This window comes from Elephas maximus, chromosome 11 (genome assembly GCF_024166365.1).
Source record: "Elephas maximus indicus isolate mEleMax1 chromosome 11, mEleMax1 primary haplotype, whole genome shotgun sequence".
Classification (NCBI taxonomy): domain Eukaryota; kingdom Metazoa; phylum Chordata; class Mammalia; order Proboscidea; family Elephantidae; genus Elephas; species Elephas maximus.
In genome coordinates, this window is record NC_064829.1 from 8,557,620 (window position 1) to 8,574,721 (window position 17,102).

The window sequence follows — 17,102 nt, forward strand, 5'->3', positions numbered from 1 at the left end:
CTTCTGTCTATAGTGCCATATTGACTTCATCGTACACATAAATTTTTACACAACTGTAGTTGCTGTTAGGTGCTGTCAAGTCAGTTCTGACTTATAGTGACCCTACGTGCCAAAGAACCAAACACTGCCCAGTCCTACACCATTCTCACAATTGTTACACTTGAGCCCATTGCAGCAGCCACTATGTCAATCATTTTTTGAGAGTCTTTTTCGCTGACCCTCTACTTTACCAAACATGTTGTCCTTCAGAGACTGGTCCTTCCTGATAACATATCCAAGGTATGTGAGATGGACTCTCGCCATCCTTGCCTCTAAGGAGCATTCTGGCTGTACTTCTCCAAGGACAGATTTATCATTCTTCTAGCAGTCCAGGGTATAAATTTTTTTTGCCAACACCATAATTCAAAGACATCAATTCTTCTTCAGTATTCCTTATTTGCTGAACAGCTTTCACATGCTTATGAGGCAATTGAAAACACCATGGCTTGAGTCTGCTGCACCTTAGTTCCTCAAAGTGAAGTCTTTGCTTTTTAACGCTTCAAAGAGGTCTTTTGCAGCAGATCTGTCCCAAGTAATACATCATCTGATTTCTTCACTCTGCTTCTGTGGGCATTGATTATGGAGCCAATTAAAATGAAATCCTTGCAATTTCAATGTTTTCTCCATTTATCATAATGTTGCTTACTGGTACAGTTGTGAGGATTTTTGTTTCCTTCAAGTTGAGGTATAATCCATACTGATGGCTGTAGTCTTTGATCTTCATCAGTAAGTGCTTCAAGTCCTCTTTGCTTTCAGCAAGCAAGGTAGTGTCATCTGCGTATCACAGACTGTTAACGAGTCTTCCTCCAATCCTGATGCCGTGTTCTTCTTCATATACTTCAGCTTCTGAGATTATCTGCTCAGCATACAGACTGAATTTAGTATGATGACATGTTTCCTGATTACAAACACTCAGTATCCCCTTGTTCTGTTTGAATGACTGCCTCTTGGTGTGTGTTCAGGTTCCTCATGAGGACAATTAAGTGTTCTGGAATCCCCATTCTTCACAATGTTAGTCATCATTTGTTATGATCCACACAGTAAAATGCCTTTGCATAGTCAATAAAACACAGGTAAACATCTTTCTGGTATTCTTTGTTTTCAGTCAAGATTCACCTGACATCAGCAGTGATATCCCTTGTTTTACATCCTCTTCTGAATCCACCTTGAACTTCTGGCAGTTCCCTGTTGATGTACTGCTGCAGCTGCTTTTGAATGATCTTCAACAAAATTTTACTTATGCATAATGTTAATGATATTGTTTAATAATTTCCACATTCTGTTGGGTCACCTTTCTTTGGAAAGGGCACAAATATGTATCTCTTCCAGTTGGTGGCAAGGTAGTTGTCTTCCAAATTTCTTGGCATTGATGAGTACTTCAAGCACTGCATCTGCTTGTTGAAATGTCTCAATTGGTATTGCATCAATTCCTACAGCCTTGTTTTTCACCAACGCCTTCAGCGCAGCTTGGACTTCTTTCAGTACTGTTGGTTCTTGGTCATATGCTACCTCCTGAAATTGTTGAACTTCAGCAATTCTTTTTGGTACAATGACTCTGTGTACTCCTTCCATCGTCTTTTGATGCTGCCTGCGTCATTCGATATTTTCCCCCGTAGAATCATTCAATACAACTCAAGGCTTGAAAGTTTTCTTCAGTTCAGCTTGAGAAATGCTGAGCGTGTTCTTCCATTTTGGTTTTCCAACTCCAGGTCTTTGCACATTTCATTATAATACTTTACTTTGCCTTCTTGAGCAACCCTTTGAAACCTTCCTTTCCGCTCTCTTACCTCAACATTTCTTCACTTCATTTTAGCTATTCTATGTTCAGGAGCAAGCTTCACAATCTCTTTGGATATCCATTTTGGTCTTTTCTGTGTTTTCAATGACCACTTGCTTTCTTCATGTATGATGCCCTCAAAATCATGCCACAGCTCGTCTATTCTTTGGTCATTAGCATTCAATGTTTCAAATCTATTCTTAAGATGGTCTCTAAATTCAGGTGGGATACACTCAAGGTCGTACTTTGCCTCTCACAGACTTGTACTAATTTTCTTCAGCTTAAACTTGAACTTGCATACGAGCAATTGATGTTCTGTTCTGCAGTTGGCCCCTGGCCTTGTTCTGACTGATGATATTGAGCTTTTCCATCATCTCTTTCCACAGATGTAGTCAATCTGATTCCTGTGTATTTCTTCTGGCAAGGTCCACATGTATAGTTGTGGTTTAGGTTGGTGAAGAAAGGCATTTGCAATGAAGAAGTCACTGGTCTTGCAAAATTCTATCATGTGATCTCTGGCATCTTTTCTGTCACCAAGGCCATATTTTTCAAGCACTGTTCCTTCTTCTTTGTTTCCAACTTTCACATTCCAATCACCAATAATTATCAATACAACTTGATTGCATGTTTGATCAATTTCAGATTGCAGAAGTTGGTAAAAAATCTTCAATTTCCTCATCTTTGGCCTCAGTGGCTGGTGCATAAATTTGAATAGTCGTATTAACTGTATTCCTTGTAGGCATATGGATATTATCCTATCACTGACAGCATTATACTTCAGGATAGATCTTGAAATGTCCTTTTTCGTAATGAATGCGATGTCATTCCTCTTCAATTTGTCATTCCCGGCATAGTAGACCATGTGATTGTCTAATTCAAAACGGCCAATACTAGTCCATTTCAGCTCACTAACACTTAGGGTATTGATGTTTATGCATTCCATTTCATTTTTGATGATTTCCAATTTTCCTAAATTCATACTTCGTACATTCTACCTTCCCATTCCCTGGTGGCGTAGTGGTTAAATGCTACGGCTGCTAACCAAAGGGTCAGCAGTTAGAATCCGCCAGGCGCTCCTTGGAAACTCTATGGGGGCAGTTCTACTCTGCCCTGTAGGGTTGCTATGAGTCGGAATCGACTTGATGGCACTGTTTTTTTTTTTTTATACCTTCCCATTACTAATGGGTGTTTGCAGCTGTTTCTTCTCATTCTGAGTCATGCCACATCAGCCAATGAAGGTCCTTAAAGCTTGTCTCCACCCACATCGTTAAGATCAACTCCACTTTGAGGAGGCAGCTCTTCCTCAGTCGTATTTTGAGTGCCTTCCAACCTGAAGGGCTCATCTTCTGGCGCTACATCAGACAATGTTCCGCGCTGAAGTTTTCAACAGTAGGTTTCTTCAGAAGTAGTCCACCGGATCCTTCTTTCTAGTTTTTCTTAGTCTGGAAGCTCAGCTAAAGCCTGTCCACCATGGGCGGCCCCCTGGTATTTGAAATACCGGTGGCAAAGCTTCCAGAATCAAGGCAACACTCAAGCCACCATAGTACAACACACTGACAGACGCGTGGGGTTTATACAATTAGTATCTCTCAATACATACTTTGTTGAATGAATAATATTCCCCACCCCCCCCCCAAAAAAATCCAAATCCACTGCTGCTGAGTAGATTACAACTCATGGTGACCCTACAGGGCAGAGCAGAACTGCCCCGTAGGGTTCCCAAGGAGTGGCTGGTAGATTCTAACTTCCAACCTTTTGGTTAAGGAGCCACAGCTCTTAATCACTGTGCCAGCAGGGCTCTTGAATGAATAAAAGGAACTACTAAATACCTGAATTTTTTTTTTTTTTTATTTGTATTGTGCTTTAAGTGAAAGTTTACAAATCAAGTCAGTCTCTCATACAAAAATTTATATACACCTTGCTATATACGCCTAGTTACTCTCCCTGTAATGAAACAGCACACTCCTTTCCTCCACTCTCTATTTTCATGTCCCTTCAGCCATAAATACTTGATTTTTTTAGCTCAATTTGGGATAAATGTCTAGGTTACAGTCAATCTACCACTGTCTGTCTAGGACTTCTCTGCCACCAGCACATCCTCCGTAAATCTTAGTGTAGACATAATAGTGCAGAAATCTCAAAATGGGTGTAAGTTCACACTCATTAAATCCTAAGAATTAATTAATTTGAGTTTAATAATGGCCATTCTACTTCTGTTTACAAGCCTACTCACAGAATAAATATCAACCCAAAAAAACCCCAAACCTGTTGCTGTCAATTCTGATTCACGGCGGTATTAATAGCAACAAACATTTGTATAGCAATGAGCAAATGAACATTATCTCATTTGATTCTCAAAACAGCTCCGTATAGATGAAAATCTAGATATTATTATTATTCTTATTTTACAGATAAGAAAGCTAAATTCCAGTGATGTTAAGTAATTTGTAAAAAGTTATACGGTGGAGCTGTGGCTCAAACTGAGCTGGACACATTAGCATAAACTAACATTCTTCCTACATCAATCACTGGACCTAGACGTTATTATAAATGACTCAAAAAGATTTAAGATATGTTGAAAATCTTACCTTCAGTGACTAGCAGCTCATCTTGAAATGCTTCAGCAAAATTAAGGTTCTGCAACAGACTCTGTTCTGGCAGCATCTGTTGTAGAATCCCTGGTTTATGCAATAGAGCTCTGCCAGGAGAAATTTAATTCAAAAGTGGTTTTGCATATAAAATGGCCTTAATTAGGTTTTCATTAATGCATTTGGCAAGTCCTACTAACAGCATGACACATTAGTATGGTGATCTCATGTCTTAAACCCCAGTCCAAGTTTTTTATTTTTTTCTTGTTTGAGGGGGGTGAAGGGGGAGCCTTGTTTTGCAAGTTCCCTTACAAGGGTATATATGGCAGTAAAACTATCCTAGTTTTAGTTAAATATATAAGAACCCTCTAATATAAGTAGAAAGACAAATAAAATTAGATCCTTTTCTGGTCTCCCATTTGCACTATTTGCGATAATTTGGTCCCAGCTAGAAATCTGTCTCAGAAAGAAAGAATATGCTAGGAAAATGATGCAAATAAGGTGTCAGACGGTAACATTTAAATGACTATATAACTCTGTTTATCTGGCCTCTTCCACACAATCTTTCTCTATAACACTCATGTTCACAAAAATCTCACTGCCACAAATTTATGAAAAACAATTTCTGAAATGATACAGTCACTTCTATATCTAGTAGAGAGAAAGGAAAAAAAGAAAAAAGGCAAAGCCAAAAACCTGATGATCTGATTTCTCCAAATATCAGTTTCCATTTCTAAAAGACTTAATTGGAAAACAAAACCAGGTTAAAAGTTGACATCTTCACATCTGGCCTGTTCTAGCATGAGGTAGCAACGTAATAAGCTCCCTCTTTTTAAACATTCCAGTGACCCTCAACAGGTTAGAAGACAATTTCCCAAATTATGAATCAGAATAAAACACAGCAGAGCACAAAGGGCTGGAAGTAAAGACTGGTATACACATACGCATACCCTCCCCTTTTGGAAGTTAATGATGTCCCACTAACAGACGGAACTTCCTAAGCTGCATTTATTCATATTCAGGTGCTGTAAGGCTAGAAAACAGTATTTTATAATAAAAGAACCCAGAACTCAACATGCCAGAATTTTACCTATGTTTTTAAGTCCCGTCTAGACCTAAATCAATATCCTAAATTTGCCAACATTTCAGAATATTAAGCTATATTTAAATCAGATGTATCAAATTTTCTTAAAAAAAAAAAAAAAAAAGCTTTAAATACCCTAAATATCCTACACATTTCTAAAACATGACTTCATCTTTTCAAATAATTCATTGCATTTCCAGAAATATTCCAAATTATTTGGGTGTGTTTACGCAACATACTATTACAGTAGTTCTTAAATCATTTCTGAAACGGATCTACTGTCACTTGATACAGCCTCACGAATACATCACACACGGTGCTGTCCTGAGGCATGATGCTCCTGCTGAGCAAAGGAAAACACGACCACATATATGCCGAGAATAGAAGGCGCTGCAAGGAAGAGGAGCTGGGTTTCCTACAGACATCTGTTCCTCACATTATGGTAGCTTATCAGCCAAAAAATTTTACCAAGATTTTTAATCCACCAGTTTACTAATAACCCGAGGAACATGTTCTACAAATTCAAAATCCCAAGCCATTTAAGACTTTATTATTTCTACTAATAGTCCACGACATTCTCTAAAATAAGTAACCTACCTTCGATACTGTTGCCTTGAAATTTCATCGCCACCAAAGAAGTATATAGTTGATAGTTCTGTTGCAGTTCTATAATTATCCTCTCTGTCTGATGGGTTATATATTATAGTAACACACTGAGCCAAGAAAAAAATCCAGGAGTTAATTTAAATCTATTTTCTTGAATAAATAATTTCATTCTGAATAAACTGTCTTATGAGCCTAAACATTCAACATAGATGTGGATGCATATGCAAGTGGACTGGAAAGTAAATAAGCATTTCTACTCCTACCAAAATAAAACTGTTGCCGTAAAGTCGGTTCCAACTCATAGCGACCCTATAGGACAGAGCAGAACTGCCCCATGGGGTTTCCAGGGAGCACCTGGTGGATTCAAACCACCAACCTTTTGGTTAGCAGCCATAGCTCTTAACCACTGTGCCACCAGGGTTTCCTCACACTCCTACATTACTTTCAAATATCACTATTTTAGCTTCTGACCATAAAATATGTAATCATGAATATAATCTGAAAATAAGTTCGTATCTTTAGTGCAGAGACTTGTATGCTTACTTTTTGTGTTCTTTCCTTGAGCACAAATTTATCTGGAAAAATCCTCATCACTTTAGGATCCAGCAAAACTTTTTTCTGGGAATCCTTAAAACACACTGCTTTAACAAAAGCTGCTCGAGAGCCAGTGTTCCGAACAGAAAACACAATTTGACTTTCTTTACCAGGAATTAAGTCATTCACTGTGACCATGTAACTCTCAGACAATTTCTTAACATCTTCCAAAATAAGATTACTTGTTCCTCCATATCCAGACAAAGGTATCTAAAAGCACAGAATACACACACCCAAGTTTATCTTTATGTAAGCAGAAAGGCGAGGACTGAGCTGCAGGTAGCAAAGAACATACATACAGACTTAATACAATTAAAAGTCTATTGTTACCTCACTTCCAGAAGAGCGTTATATTAAAAATATTGTCGTAAGGCAAAACAAACCAAAGAGCTGCAAATTTCTTCCCTTCCAATATGCTAGGAATAATTATTTCACTGTTACAACAGCCAAGCTTAGAGGATAAAAGGAGCAATAAAAAGTTTATACTTATGTTTGCTTAAGAAGTACTCAGGGTAAAACACACTGGTATTTGTAACATACTTTGAAATGCATAAAGAAATAGAATAATTGATAGATAAATGGCAGGTATGTAATAAAAGAAACTGTATTATTATGTGCTGTTGAGTCAATTTCGGCTCATAGTGACCCCATGTGACAGAGCAGAACTGCCCCACAGGGCTTTCTTGGTGTATGATCTTTACAGAAGCAGACTGCCAGGTCTCTTTTCCACAGAACTGCTGGGTAGGTTCCAGCTGTAATATAGCAGAATGTTAACTGTAGAATCTAAGTGGTAAGGTTTATTGGTATTCATTGTGTAATTCTTTCAACTTCTCACTACTTGTGAAAATTTTCATAATAAAATGTTTTTGGGGAAAAAAATCTATTATTACATAACCCTCTTTGCTTCTGGTCTAGTCAGTATCAGAGAGAAGGATGCACAAGAGACCAAATTAAAGACAAGAGCTCAAACAACTATCAGAGGACAGGCACACTAGTAATAAGTGGAAGCAACAGAGGAGAACCAGGTTTTAGGATTCCTTCTGTAATGCTGTCCTCTGAGCCCTTCTGTCTTCCCAGGGCTCAGTACTGTTATGAAAAAAGTACTCACAGAATAAGATCTACAAAGAAGAATGCAAGGAAAATATTTACCCCGCTAGAAAACAAACATTCATACCCTTTAAAATATACTGCTTTAAAAATTATCACTTATTCCTAATTATTAAAATAAAAACCAAACCAAACCCGCTGCCATTGAGTTGATGCCCATTAAAATAGGTCCCAAAAAACCCCTTGCAAACTTGAAAACATCAAAACCTTATTCTGAGTTGCTACATACTGAATCAAAATAACATTTTGAAAATTAAATTTAGGCTCCTCCTCATCATTTGGTATAGGCCTGCCCTTTAAGTACAAATTAATCGTACATTAAAATTGCTTCATATCTGAAGCTCCTACAAATCCCACATCATTCAAAGTAAGCCCTGGTAGTTTCAAGAAGCCAAAAATGTTTCTAATTATTCTTTTCCACAGAAAGTTGCAAATAAACTTTATGTATGAAAGTAAATAGAAAATGATAATGGGGAAAAATTAGCTTTGAAAACACCCAATAGAAGTATTCCTCTTGTATTTTCAAAGCCTAAGGAATCACAAATAACTACTGAATAAAAGGTTAAGAGGAAGAACTAATAATTAAATGAAATGAAATCTGACTAATACCAGTAAATCCACAGATTAAACAGGAAAAATTACCAGTTCAGTTCAGGGTTTCTTAACCTCAGCGCTACTGACATTTTGGGCAGATAATTTATTGTAATGGGGACTGTCTTGTACGTTGTAGGAAGTTTAGCAGCACCCCTGGCCTCTACCCACTACATGCCAGTGCCACCTTTGCCCTACCTCCAGTTTTGACAACCAAAAATGATTCCAGACATTGCCAAATGGCCCCTGGAGGGCAAAACGGCCTCTGGTTGAGAACATCTGCTTTAGAGATGACAAAACATAGAGCTAATATTAACACCCTGAAGACTGCATAACAGATAAACGTGGGTTCTGCAGAAGGACAGCCTGAATTTGAACTCAGCCTCTACACTCACTGTCAGGTGGGATACATGGTCCTGGGTACGCATCTCTCGAAGCCTCAGTTTCCACATGTGTAAAATAGGGATAGCACACTGATCTCAGAGGGTTGCTTTGAAGATAAACATGATAATCCATGTAGTGATTAAGAGGAGTGCCTTGCAAATATTCAGCATTCTGTAAATACATTTTTATTGCATTCACATTATCCTTTATGGTATACAAAGCACAGATAATCTCATTTGTTCCACAGAACCAAATTGGCAAGTTGGGATGGTGGCAAGTAGCTGCATTTTACCAATAAGAAAAGTGAGGCACAAGCAAGTGAAGCGGCTCATTCTAACACCTTTTTAGGTAACAGGGATATGGCTGGTTCCCGGGTTTTCTTAACCTTAGAGTTAAGTGCTCTCCAGCACTCTGCCAGGTGACTTTATCTTTGCAAAGACACATCAACATTAGGAGTCTAAGTCTTCTTGTGAGATAAAAGCCACATTCTTCTGGGAACCCACAGGTACCTCGTGCCGAATCTACCTCTGTGAGAAGATCGATGGCCAACTGTTTAGGTAGGAATCCCAGTTAGGACCCTGATTTTTCTTAATTGGGCATCAAACCTAAACTTGGTTGACTGTCAAATCAAGTGGTTCTGTCCTAAATCATCGGAGAATTATTAGTTCTCTTAGATTCTTGCCTAAGAATAATCTCAAATTCTTAGCTAGTAAACCTGAAACGAATCAAAATATACTCAGAATAGTCTGAAAGATGCAACCCACTTAGTCCTCTCCACAAACCAAACTTCATCCTTATATGAAACCAGCTCAACAGAGAGCTATGCACCACTCTAACCTGGGCTCACACGGGAGGGTGCTATTTAAAAATGATCATTTGTCTTTAAACAATTTTGTCCACCACAGCTCAAGGGACTCATCAAGGGGCTCCACAGAAATATGTCAAGCTACAGCATCAAATAAGGCTGTCTTTGCCATACTATTTTTTTTTTTTTAATTCTTAGACAATGTTAACCTTTTTAATTGATCACATTTCCTCTTTGACACTAGTTAACAGAATCACAATTTTAGTCCCACCCCATGGCCAAACAGCTATGCACTTTCAAAATATGCACCATTATGCAGCCCAAGTCTCATCAGACTACCCTACCCTTATTCCTTTTCTTTAGGGATTTGTCATTTTTATTTCTTACTTGCTTTGAATGTATTTATATAAATGGCTTCTAACACTTTTTAAAAATGATGCTGGGAATAAACAAAATATAAAAACTCTTTTGTCTGCATCCCCAGTATCTGGATCAGAGTCTAGCAAATGGTGTCAATATTTGTGAACTTGAAAGAATGAGAGTCACGTGGAAAGTCATTATCTTAAGCAGCTCATTGGTTGGTACATTTCAAAAATTTCAAACAGAACAAGATTTAAAGCACTGGAAGAGATAGTTACTTACACAAATACTATGGTAGTTGCCTTTTATAACATGAAAATACTATAAAGATATAATTACTCTCTAAATTGTTGGTAAATCTAAATAGTCACAGATTATGACTTACAAAAAAGAGAATATAAATTCACCACTATTAAACCAATTATTATAACATGTCATAAATTCCAAGGGAAAAAAAGCAATAAAATTATCTTACTGTGAACTTAATGCCTAGTTGTGATCGAATTCCAAGTTGTTTAATTTCTAGTTTAGCAAACATACAAGATAATCGAGTAGGCGCAAATAACACATAGATGTTAATGTCTTCTTTTGGACGAATTCTGATCTCACAATTACTGGTCAACCGCTCTTCTGAACCAAAAATGTTCTGAAGCTACAATTTAAAAACAATCATCCATAAAACAAAGTAGCAGTACAAATAAAACACACCATTAACACAAGCTCTTAAGGTATAAATACCACAGAATTATCTTCACGAGTAAGTCTTCTGGACCCCGCAAAAACGTAAAACAAAACCAAAGCACGTGCTCTACAAACCTGAAAGCAGTCCTGATCTTGTCCTCTAATAAGCAGTCGTAAATGTTGGGTTGTAGATGTAGAATTATTTCTTAGAGCTAGTTTCTGAAGCCTAAAAACAATTACACATTTTAATAAGAATACAGCTTTCCTCTATGGATGTTGCTACAATTATAAAAACCACCAACTAAAAACAACTGCAATGTTTAGAAATGGGCTGATTGCATGTGCCACCTTAACAGCATGGAATCATCTCTCCATAGTTCCACAACTCGAAATAGCTGAAAATACAGGTTCAAGACTCACCTTTACCAGAGAGGCCTTTTGGTTTAATTTCTCTTTAGCTGCACTTCTTACGTGGGAATGTACAGGTAACATTATTTATCTTAGGAAACACCAATCAATGGAAATCTGGCTTAAGAAATTCATTACGTCTTTATGTCACTATCAAAGCCTAGTTTGAATACTTGGCTCGATCTAGCTTTCACGGACACAAGGAGGCCTAGGCACATTGCTCAGATCTTCCACTCTGAGAGGCTCATACGCACAAAGTAGAGTGGACAGATGAACAGCAGCCAACTAATAGTAAGAAAATCTCTCAGCCTTTGAAAGTATATGAATGTCTCTTCATTGAACAAAAATAGCAAAAATGAGTAAATCTAAAACAGTTAATAAATTATCCAAGTTGTGGTCTATTCCTTGTCCACATTGTATTAAAAGGCTGCTCAGTTTCAAAGCACAATAAAATCAAGACCTACGGATATTAGCACAACTGGAAAAAAACCTTCCAAGGGCACGCTGACTGTGGGGAAGATTTACGTGAAAGAAACATTTTTTAAAGATTTTAACTTATTTTTAAAGAAACATGCTTATTATTTTCAAGAAGTACAGTTATCAAGTAGGAGTCCTCAGGTTCTGCTTTAAAAAGGGACTATACAAAATACTGTTAACATCTTTATTATGTAGAAAGTCCACATGAATTAATAAGAAAAAAAATATTAGGATCCTAACTAACGAACTGCCACTGTACTTAAGCAGGCTTCTCTGGAGCCATGGTGGTGCAGTGGTTAAGCATTCAGCTGCTAACCAAAAGGCTGGTGGTTTGAATCCACCAGCCACTCCTTGGGAACCCTGTGGGGCAGTTTTCCTCTGTCCAGTGGGTTGCTATGAGCCAGAATTGACTCGATGGCAATGGGTTCTTTTCCTATAGGGAAACTAGAATGAATGAATGAATGGAAATAAGGAAAAATGCAAAAGCTCATCCAGAAATCAAAAATTTCAACCTGGAAAGAAATAACACTTTTGATGACATTATACTCAGAAACCATAATTTTAACTTAATAATTATCATTCCTATCTATAACTGCCCCACGTGTCTGTCAGTCTGGCATACTGTGGGGGCTTGTGTGCTGCTGTGGTGCTGGAAACTATGCCACTGGTATTCAAACACCTGCAGGCTCACCCATGGCGGACAGGTTTCAGATGAGCTTCCAGACTAAGACAGGCTAGGAAGAAGGAATCGACAGTCTATTTCTGAAAAGAAGTAGCCTGCAAACCTTATAAGTAGCAGCAGAACATTTCTAATACAGTGCCAGAAGATGAGCCCCTCAGGTTGGAAGGCATTGAAAGGACGACTGAGGAAGAGCTGCCTCCTCAAAGTAGAGTCAACTGTAATGACATGAATGGAATCGAGCTTTCAGGATCTTCATCTGTTGATGTGGCATGACTCAAAATGAGAAGAAACAGCTGCGAACATCCATTAATAATGAGAACACAGACTGTATGAAGTATGAATCCAGGAAAATTGGAAATCATCGAAAATGAAATGGAACACACACGTTGATATCCTAGGCATTAGTGAGCTGAAGTGCACAGGCATTGGTCATTTTGAATCAGACAATCATATGGTCTACTACGCCTGGAATGACAAATTAAAGAGGAATGGCGTTACATTCATTGTCACAAAGAACATTCAAGAACTATCCTGAAATGCAACACTGTCAGTGACAGGATAATATCCATATACCTACAAGGACACACCCACACACAAGGAAGACAAGTTAATACAACTATTATTCAATTTTACCTACCAACTACTGAGGCCAAAGATGAAGAACTTTAAGGTTTTTGGAAACTTCTGCAGTTTGAAATTGATTAAACATGTGATCAGGATGCATTAATAATTGCTGGAGATTCAAATGCGAAAGTTAGAAACAAAGAAGAAGGATCAGTAGTTGGAAAATATGGCCCCAGTGATAGAAATGATGCCAGAGATCATATGATTGAATTTTGCAAGACCAACAGCTTCTTCATTGCAAATACCTTCTTTCACCAACATAATACAGCAACTATACACATGAGCCTCACCAAAAGAATACACAGGAATCAAATCGACTACATACGTGGAAAGAAACAATGGAAAAGCTAAATATCATGAGTCAGAACAAGGCCAGGGGCTAACTGTGGATCAGACCATCAATTACTCAAATCCAAGTTCAAGTTGAAACTGAAAAAAATTAGTACAAGTCCACGAGAGTCAAAGTACGACTTGAGTATATCCCACCTGAATTTAGAAACCATCACAACAATAGGTTTGATGCGTTGAACGCTAATGACCAAAGAGCAGAAAAGTTGTGGAATGATATCAAGGACAACATACATGAAGAAAGCAAGAGGTCATTAAAAGGATAGGCGAGAAAGACGAGACCTAAATGGATGTCAGAAGAGACTAAAACTTGAGCTAAAGCTAAAGGAAAAAATGATGAAGTAAAAGACCTGAACAGAAGAATTCAAAGGGCGGCTCGAGAAGACAAAGTATTATAATGACATATGCAAAGACCTGAAGACAGAAAACCAAAAGGGAAGAACGCCCTCAACATTTCTCAAGCTGAAAGAACTGAAGAAAAAACTTAAGCCTCGAGTTGCAATACTGAAGGATTCTACAGGAAAAAATTTTAAACAACTCAGGAAGCATCAAAAGAACATGGAAGGAATACATACAGTTACTATGCCAAAGGGAACTGGTTGATGTTCAACCATTTCAAGAGTTAACATATGATCAGGAGCCATTGGTACTGTAGGAAGAAGTCCAAGCTGCACTGAAGACACTGGCAAAAAACAAGGCTCCAGGAATTGACAGAATACCAACTGAGATGTTTCAACAAAAGGATACAGTGCTGGAAGTGCTCAGTTGTCTATGCCAAGAAATCTGGAAGACAGCTACCGGGCCAACCAACTGGAAGAGATCCATATATATGCCTATTCCCAAGAAAGGTGATCCAACCAAATGTGGAAATTATCAAACAATATCATTAATATCACATGCAAGCAAAATTTTGCTGAAGATCATTCAAAAGTGGCTGCAGTATATTGACAGGGAATTGCCAGAAATTCAAGCTGAATTTAGAAGAGGTAGTGGAACCAGGAATATCACTGCTAATGTCAGATGGATCCTGACTGAAAGCAGAGAATATGAGAAAGACGTTTACCTGTGCTTTATTGACTACGCAAAGGCATCTGACTGTGTGGATCATAACGAATTATGGATAACATTGCGGAGAATGGGAATTCTGGAACACTTAACTGTGCTCATGAGGAATCCGTACATGGATCAAGATGCAGCTGTTCAAACAGAACAAGGGGAAAGGGGATACCACATGGTTTAATATCAGAAAAGGTGTTCTTCGGGGTCGTATCCCTTCATCATACCTATTCGGTCTGTATGCTGAGCAAATAATCTGAGAATTTGGACTCTATGAAGAAGAAGGGGGCATCAGAATTGGAGGAAGACTCATTAACAACCTGCCTTTTGCAGATAACACAACCTTGCTTGCTGAAAGTGAAGAGGACTTGAAGAATTTACTGATGAAGATCCACGACCACAGCCTTCAGTATGGATTACACTTTAACATAAAGAAAACAAAAATCGTCACAACTGGACCAATAAGCAACATCATGATAAACAAAGAAAAGATTTGAGGTTTTCAAGGATTTCATTTTACTTGGATCCACAATCAACACCCATGGAAGCAGCAGTCAAGAAATCAAAAGACCCACTGCACTGGGCAAATCTGCTGCAAAAGACCTCTTTAAAGTGTTGAAAAGCAAAGACATCGCCTTGAGGACCTGACCCAAGCCACGGTGTTTTCAACTGCATCATAAGCAGGCGAAAGCTGTACAATGAATAAAGAAGACTGAAGAAGAATTGACGCCCTTCAATTGTGGTGTTGGCGAAGAATATTCAATATCCATGGACTGCCAATGAAACGAACAAATCTGTCCTGGAAGAAGTACAGGCAGAATGTTCCTTAGAAGCAAGGATGGCGAGACTACATCTCAAATACTTTGGACATATTATCAGCAGGTTTGAGTCCCTGGAGAAGGACATCATGCTTGGTAAACAGAGGGTCAGCGAAAAAGAGGAAGACCCTCCATGAGATGGACTGACACAGTGGCTGCAACAATTGGCTCAAGCATAGCGACATTTGTGAGGATGGTGTAGGACCAGGCAGGGTTCTGTTGTGGGGTCAGTGTGAGTTAGAACCGACTCAACAGCACCCAACAACAATATCTGTAACTGTGGCAAAACCCATTAGCTAAATGATAATATTGCCTCCAAAATTATGTAGTTATTTTTTCTCAGTACTCTGGAAAGAGTCCACTTCAAATCCATTTTAAATAGGAATCTTCTTCTACAATGTTAGGCAAGGAAGAGGCAAGAACATACAGCAGCAGCACACAGTGGTGCCAAATTATCTATTGTTCCCTTTGCTTTTTGAATCTTCTCTTAGCATGTACCGGAATTACTATTTGCCTCCTAGGGTATTTCACGCAGGAGAGAAAATAGGAAGTCTCAGTTTCTAAGCAGACAGTACACCGTTTTATCATAACCTTTGATGCAATGTCCCTGCAGAAGAGTAATACAAACTATTTTTGGTGGGAAAAGTATTTATGTCGAGGACATCAAATGGGGGAGCAGGAAGTATTAATGAAACATAAACCCATAAATTAGCTGTGCTAAATATTTTACATGCTGTCTTAGGCTGGGTGCTCTAGAAAAACAAAATCAGTAAAGCGTATAAATACATAGAGAGAAAAGTTTATATCAAGGAAATGGCTCACACTCTTGTACAAACTTAAGTCCCCAGTCCATGAGTCAGGCTAGAGGCTTCTCCTGACTTACATAGCTGCAGAGGCTGGCGATCCCAAGAGCGCAGGTTAGACAGCAGGCCTCTGGCTCACAGGCTGCAGAGACTGACAAGTCCCAAGAACTGGAACTCAGACCAACAGGGGCCAGCTGCAGTATCCAGAGTGACCAAAAGCCCATGAGCCTTGCCAGAAAGTCCACCTGCATGGGATTCAGGTCACACCTCCAAGGAAACACTCTTTCAACTGATGGGCTAGTCATAGCAGATTCCATCATGGAGGTGATCACATTATATCAGAGCTCATCATGGAGGTGATCACATCATTATACGACTGCCAAACTACGTCATAACTGCCAAACCATTGAGAATCATGCCCCAGCCAAGAGGACAAAGAACCTTAATGATCACACACAATTAAACATATTTAATAATTATTTAATGTTTTGTAATAGTTATTTTTACAAGTCCAACTTTAGTCACCATTTGGCTTAACACTAATTGACTAAAGGTAGAAGAGTTCTCCATAGGACTGGCAAGCTCAGCCAGGCTCAGGTTAAACATTCTCTGTACTGGTATGGGATTTACTCATAAATCTGCTGGGTTAAGGGGATTTTCTGAACTCTCCCAGAGGAAGTGAAGTGAAGAAATGAAGGTGGACATCCTGAGGTCCTTCACTCAGAAAAGGGCTAGGTAAAATATGCCACTGATAAGTCCAAAAGATGCATAATACAGTGCCCTATTTTCAATTTAACAAATGTAGTATTTGATTTTTTAAAAGTTTAACACATGTTAACTTTTGTTTTTGATGAGCTATAAGAGAGATGTTAGGATGGTATGCCATGTGAAAAACAACTGGACTTTAAGAACAGACATTTCTATCCTATTTACCATTTGTCACAAGTTTTTTTTTAAATGTGGAAAATTCTGTCAGGGATCATGACTCTTATTGAACTTACTTTCTTCTGTCCTGACTTCATGGGCAAAAAACAGTTATAGGATAAGTTATGTGACTATTAACTATCTGGAATCTGCACCTTAATAACAACTTGAGAGCACCTTTGCACCTATGATTACTAGAGTACACTGTAAGATAATTTCCCTCTTCTTTTTAACTTATACATTGATGATTGAGATGAATGGTTAATGCAGAATTATATAGTAGGCAAAATTATGCTTCAAAAATGAGGCTGAAATTAACACATTCCCAGGTAAACAAAAGCTAAAA

The 17,102-nt window shown here is 38.3% G+C and overlaps 1 protein-coding gene across 3 annotated transcripts in view; it reads right to left on the bottom strand.

Annotated features, from left to right (window-relative positions):
- CEP192 (centrosomal protein 192) overlaps positions 1-17,102 on the bottom strand; it is a 209,545-nt gene that overhangs the window by 65,283 nt on the left and 127,160 nt on the right. For all 3 annotated transcript variants that reach the window (XM_049901465.1, XM_049901464.1, XM_049901463.1), the window contains 5 exons: positions 10,752-10,842; positions 10,411-10,587; positions 6,638-6,898; positions 6,086-6,201; positions 4,405-4,514 (listed from right to left, as the gene is read on the bottom strand). In XM_049901465.1, the coding sequence (XP_049757422.1) occupies positions 4,405-4,514; positions 6,086-6,201; positions 6,638-6,898; positions 10,411-10,587; positions 10,752-10,842 (755 nt within the window). The remainder of the gene's footprint in view (positions 1-4,404; positions 4,515-6,085; positions 6,202-6,637; positions 6,899-10,410; positions 10,588-10,751; positions 10,843-17,102) is intronic.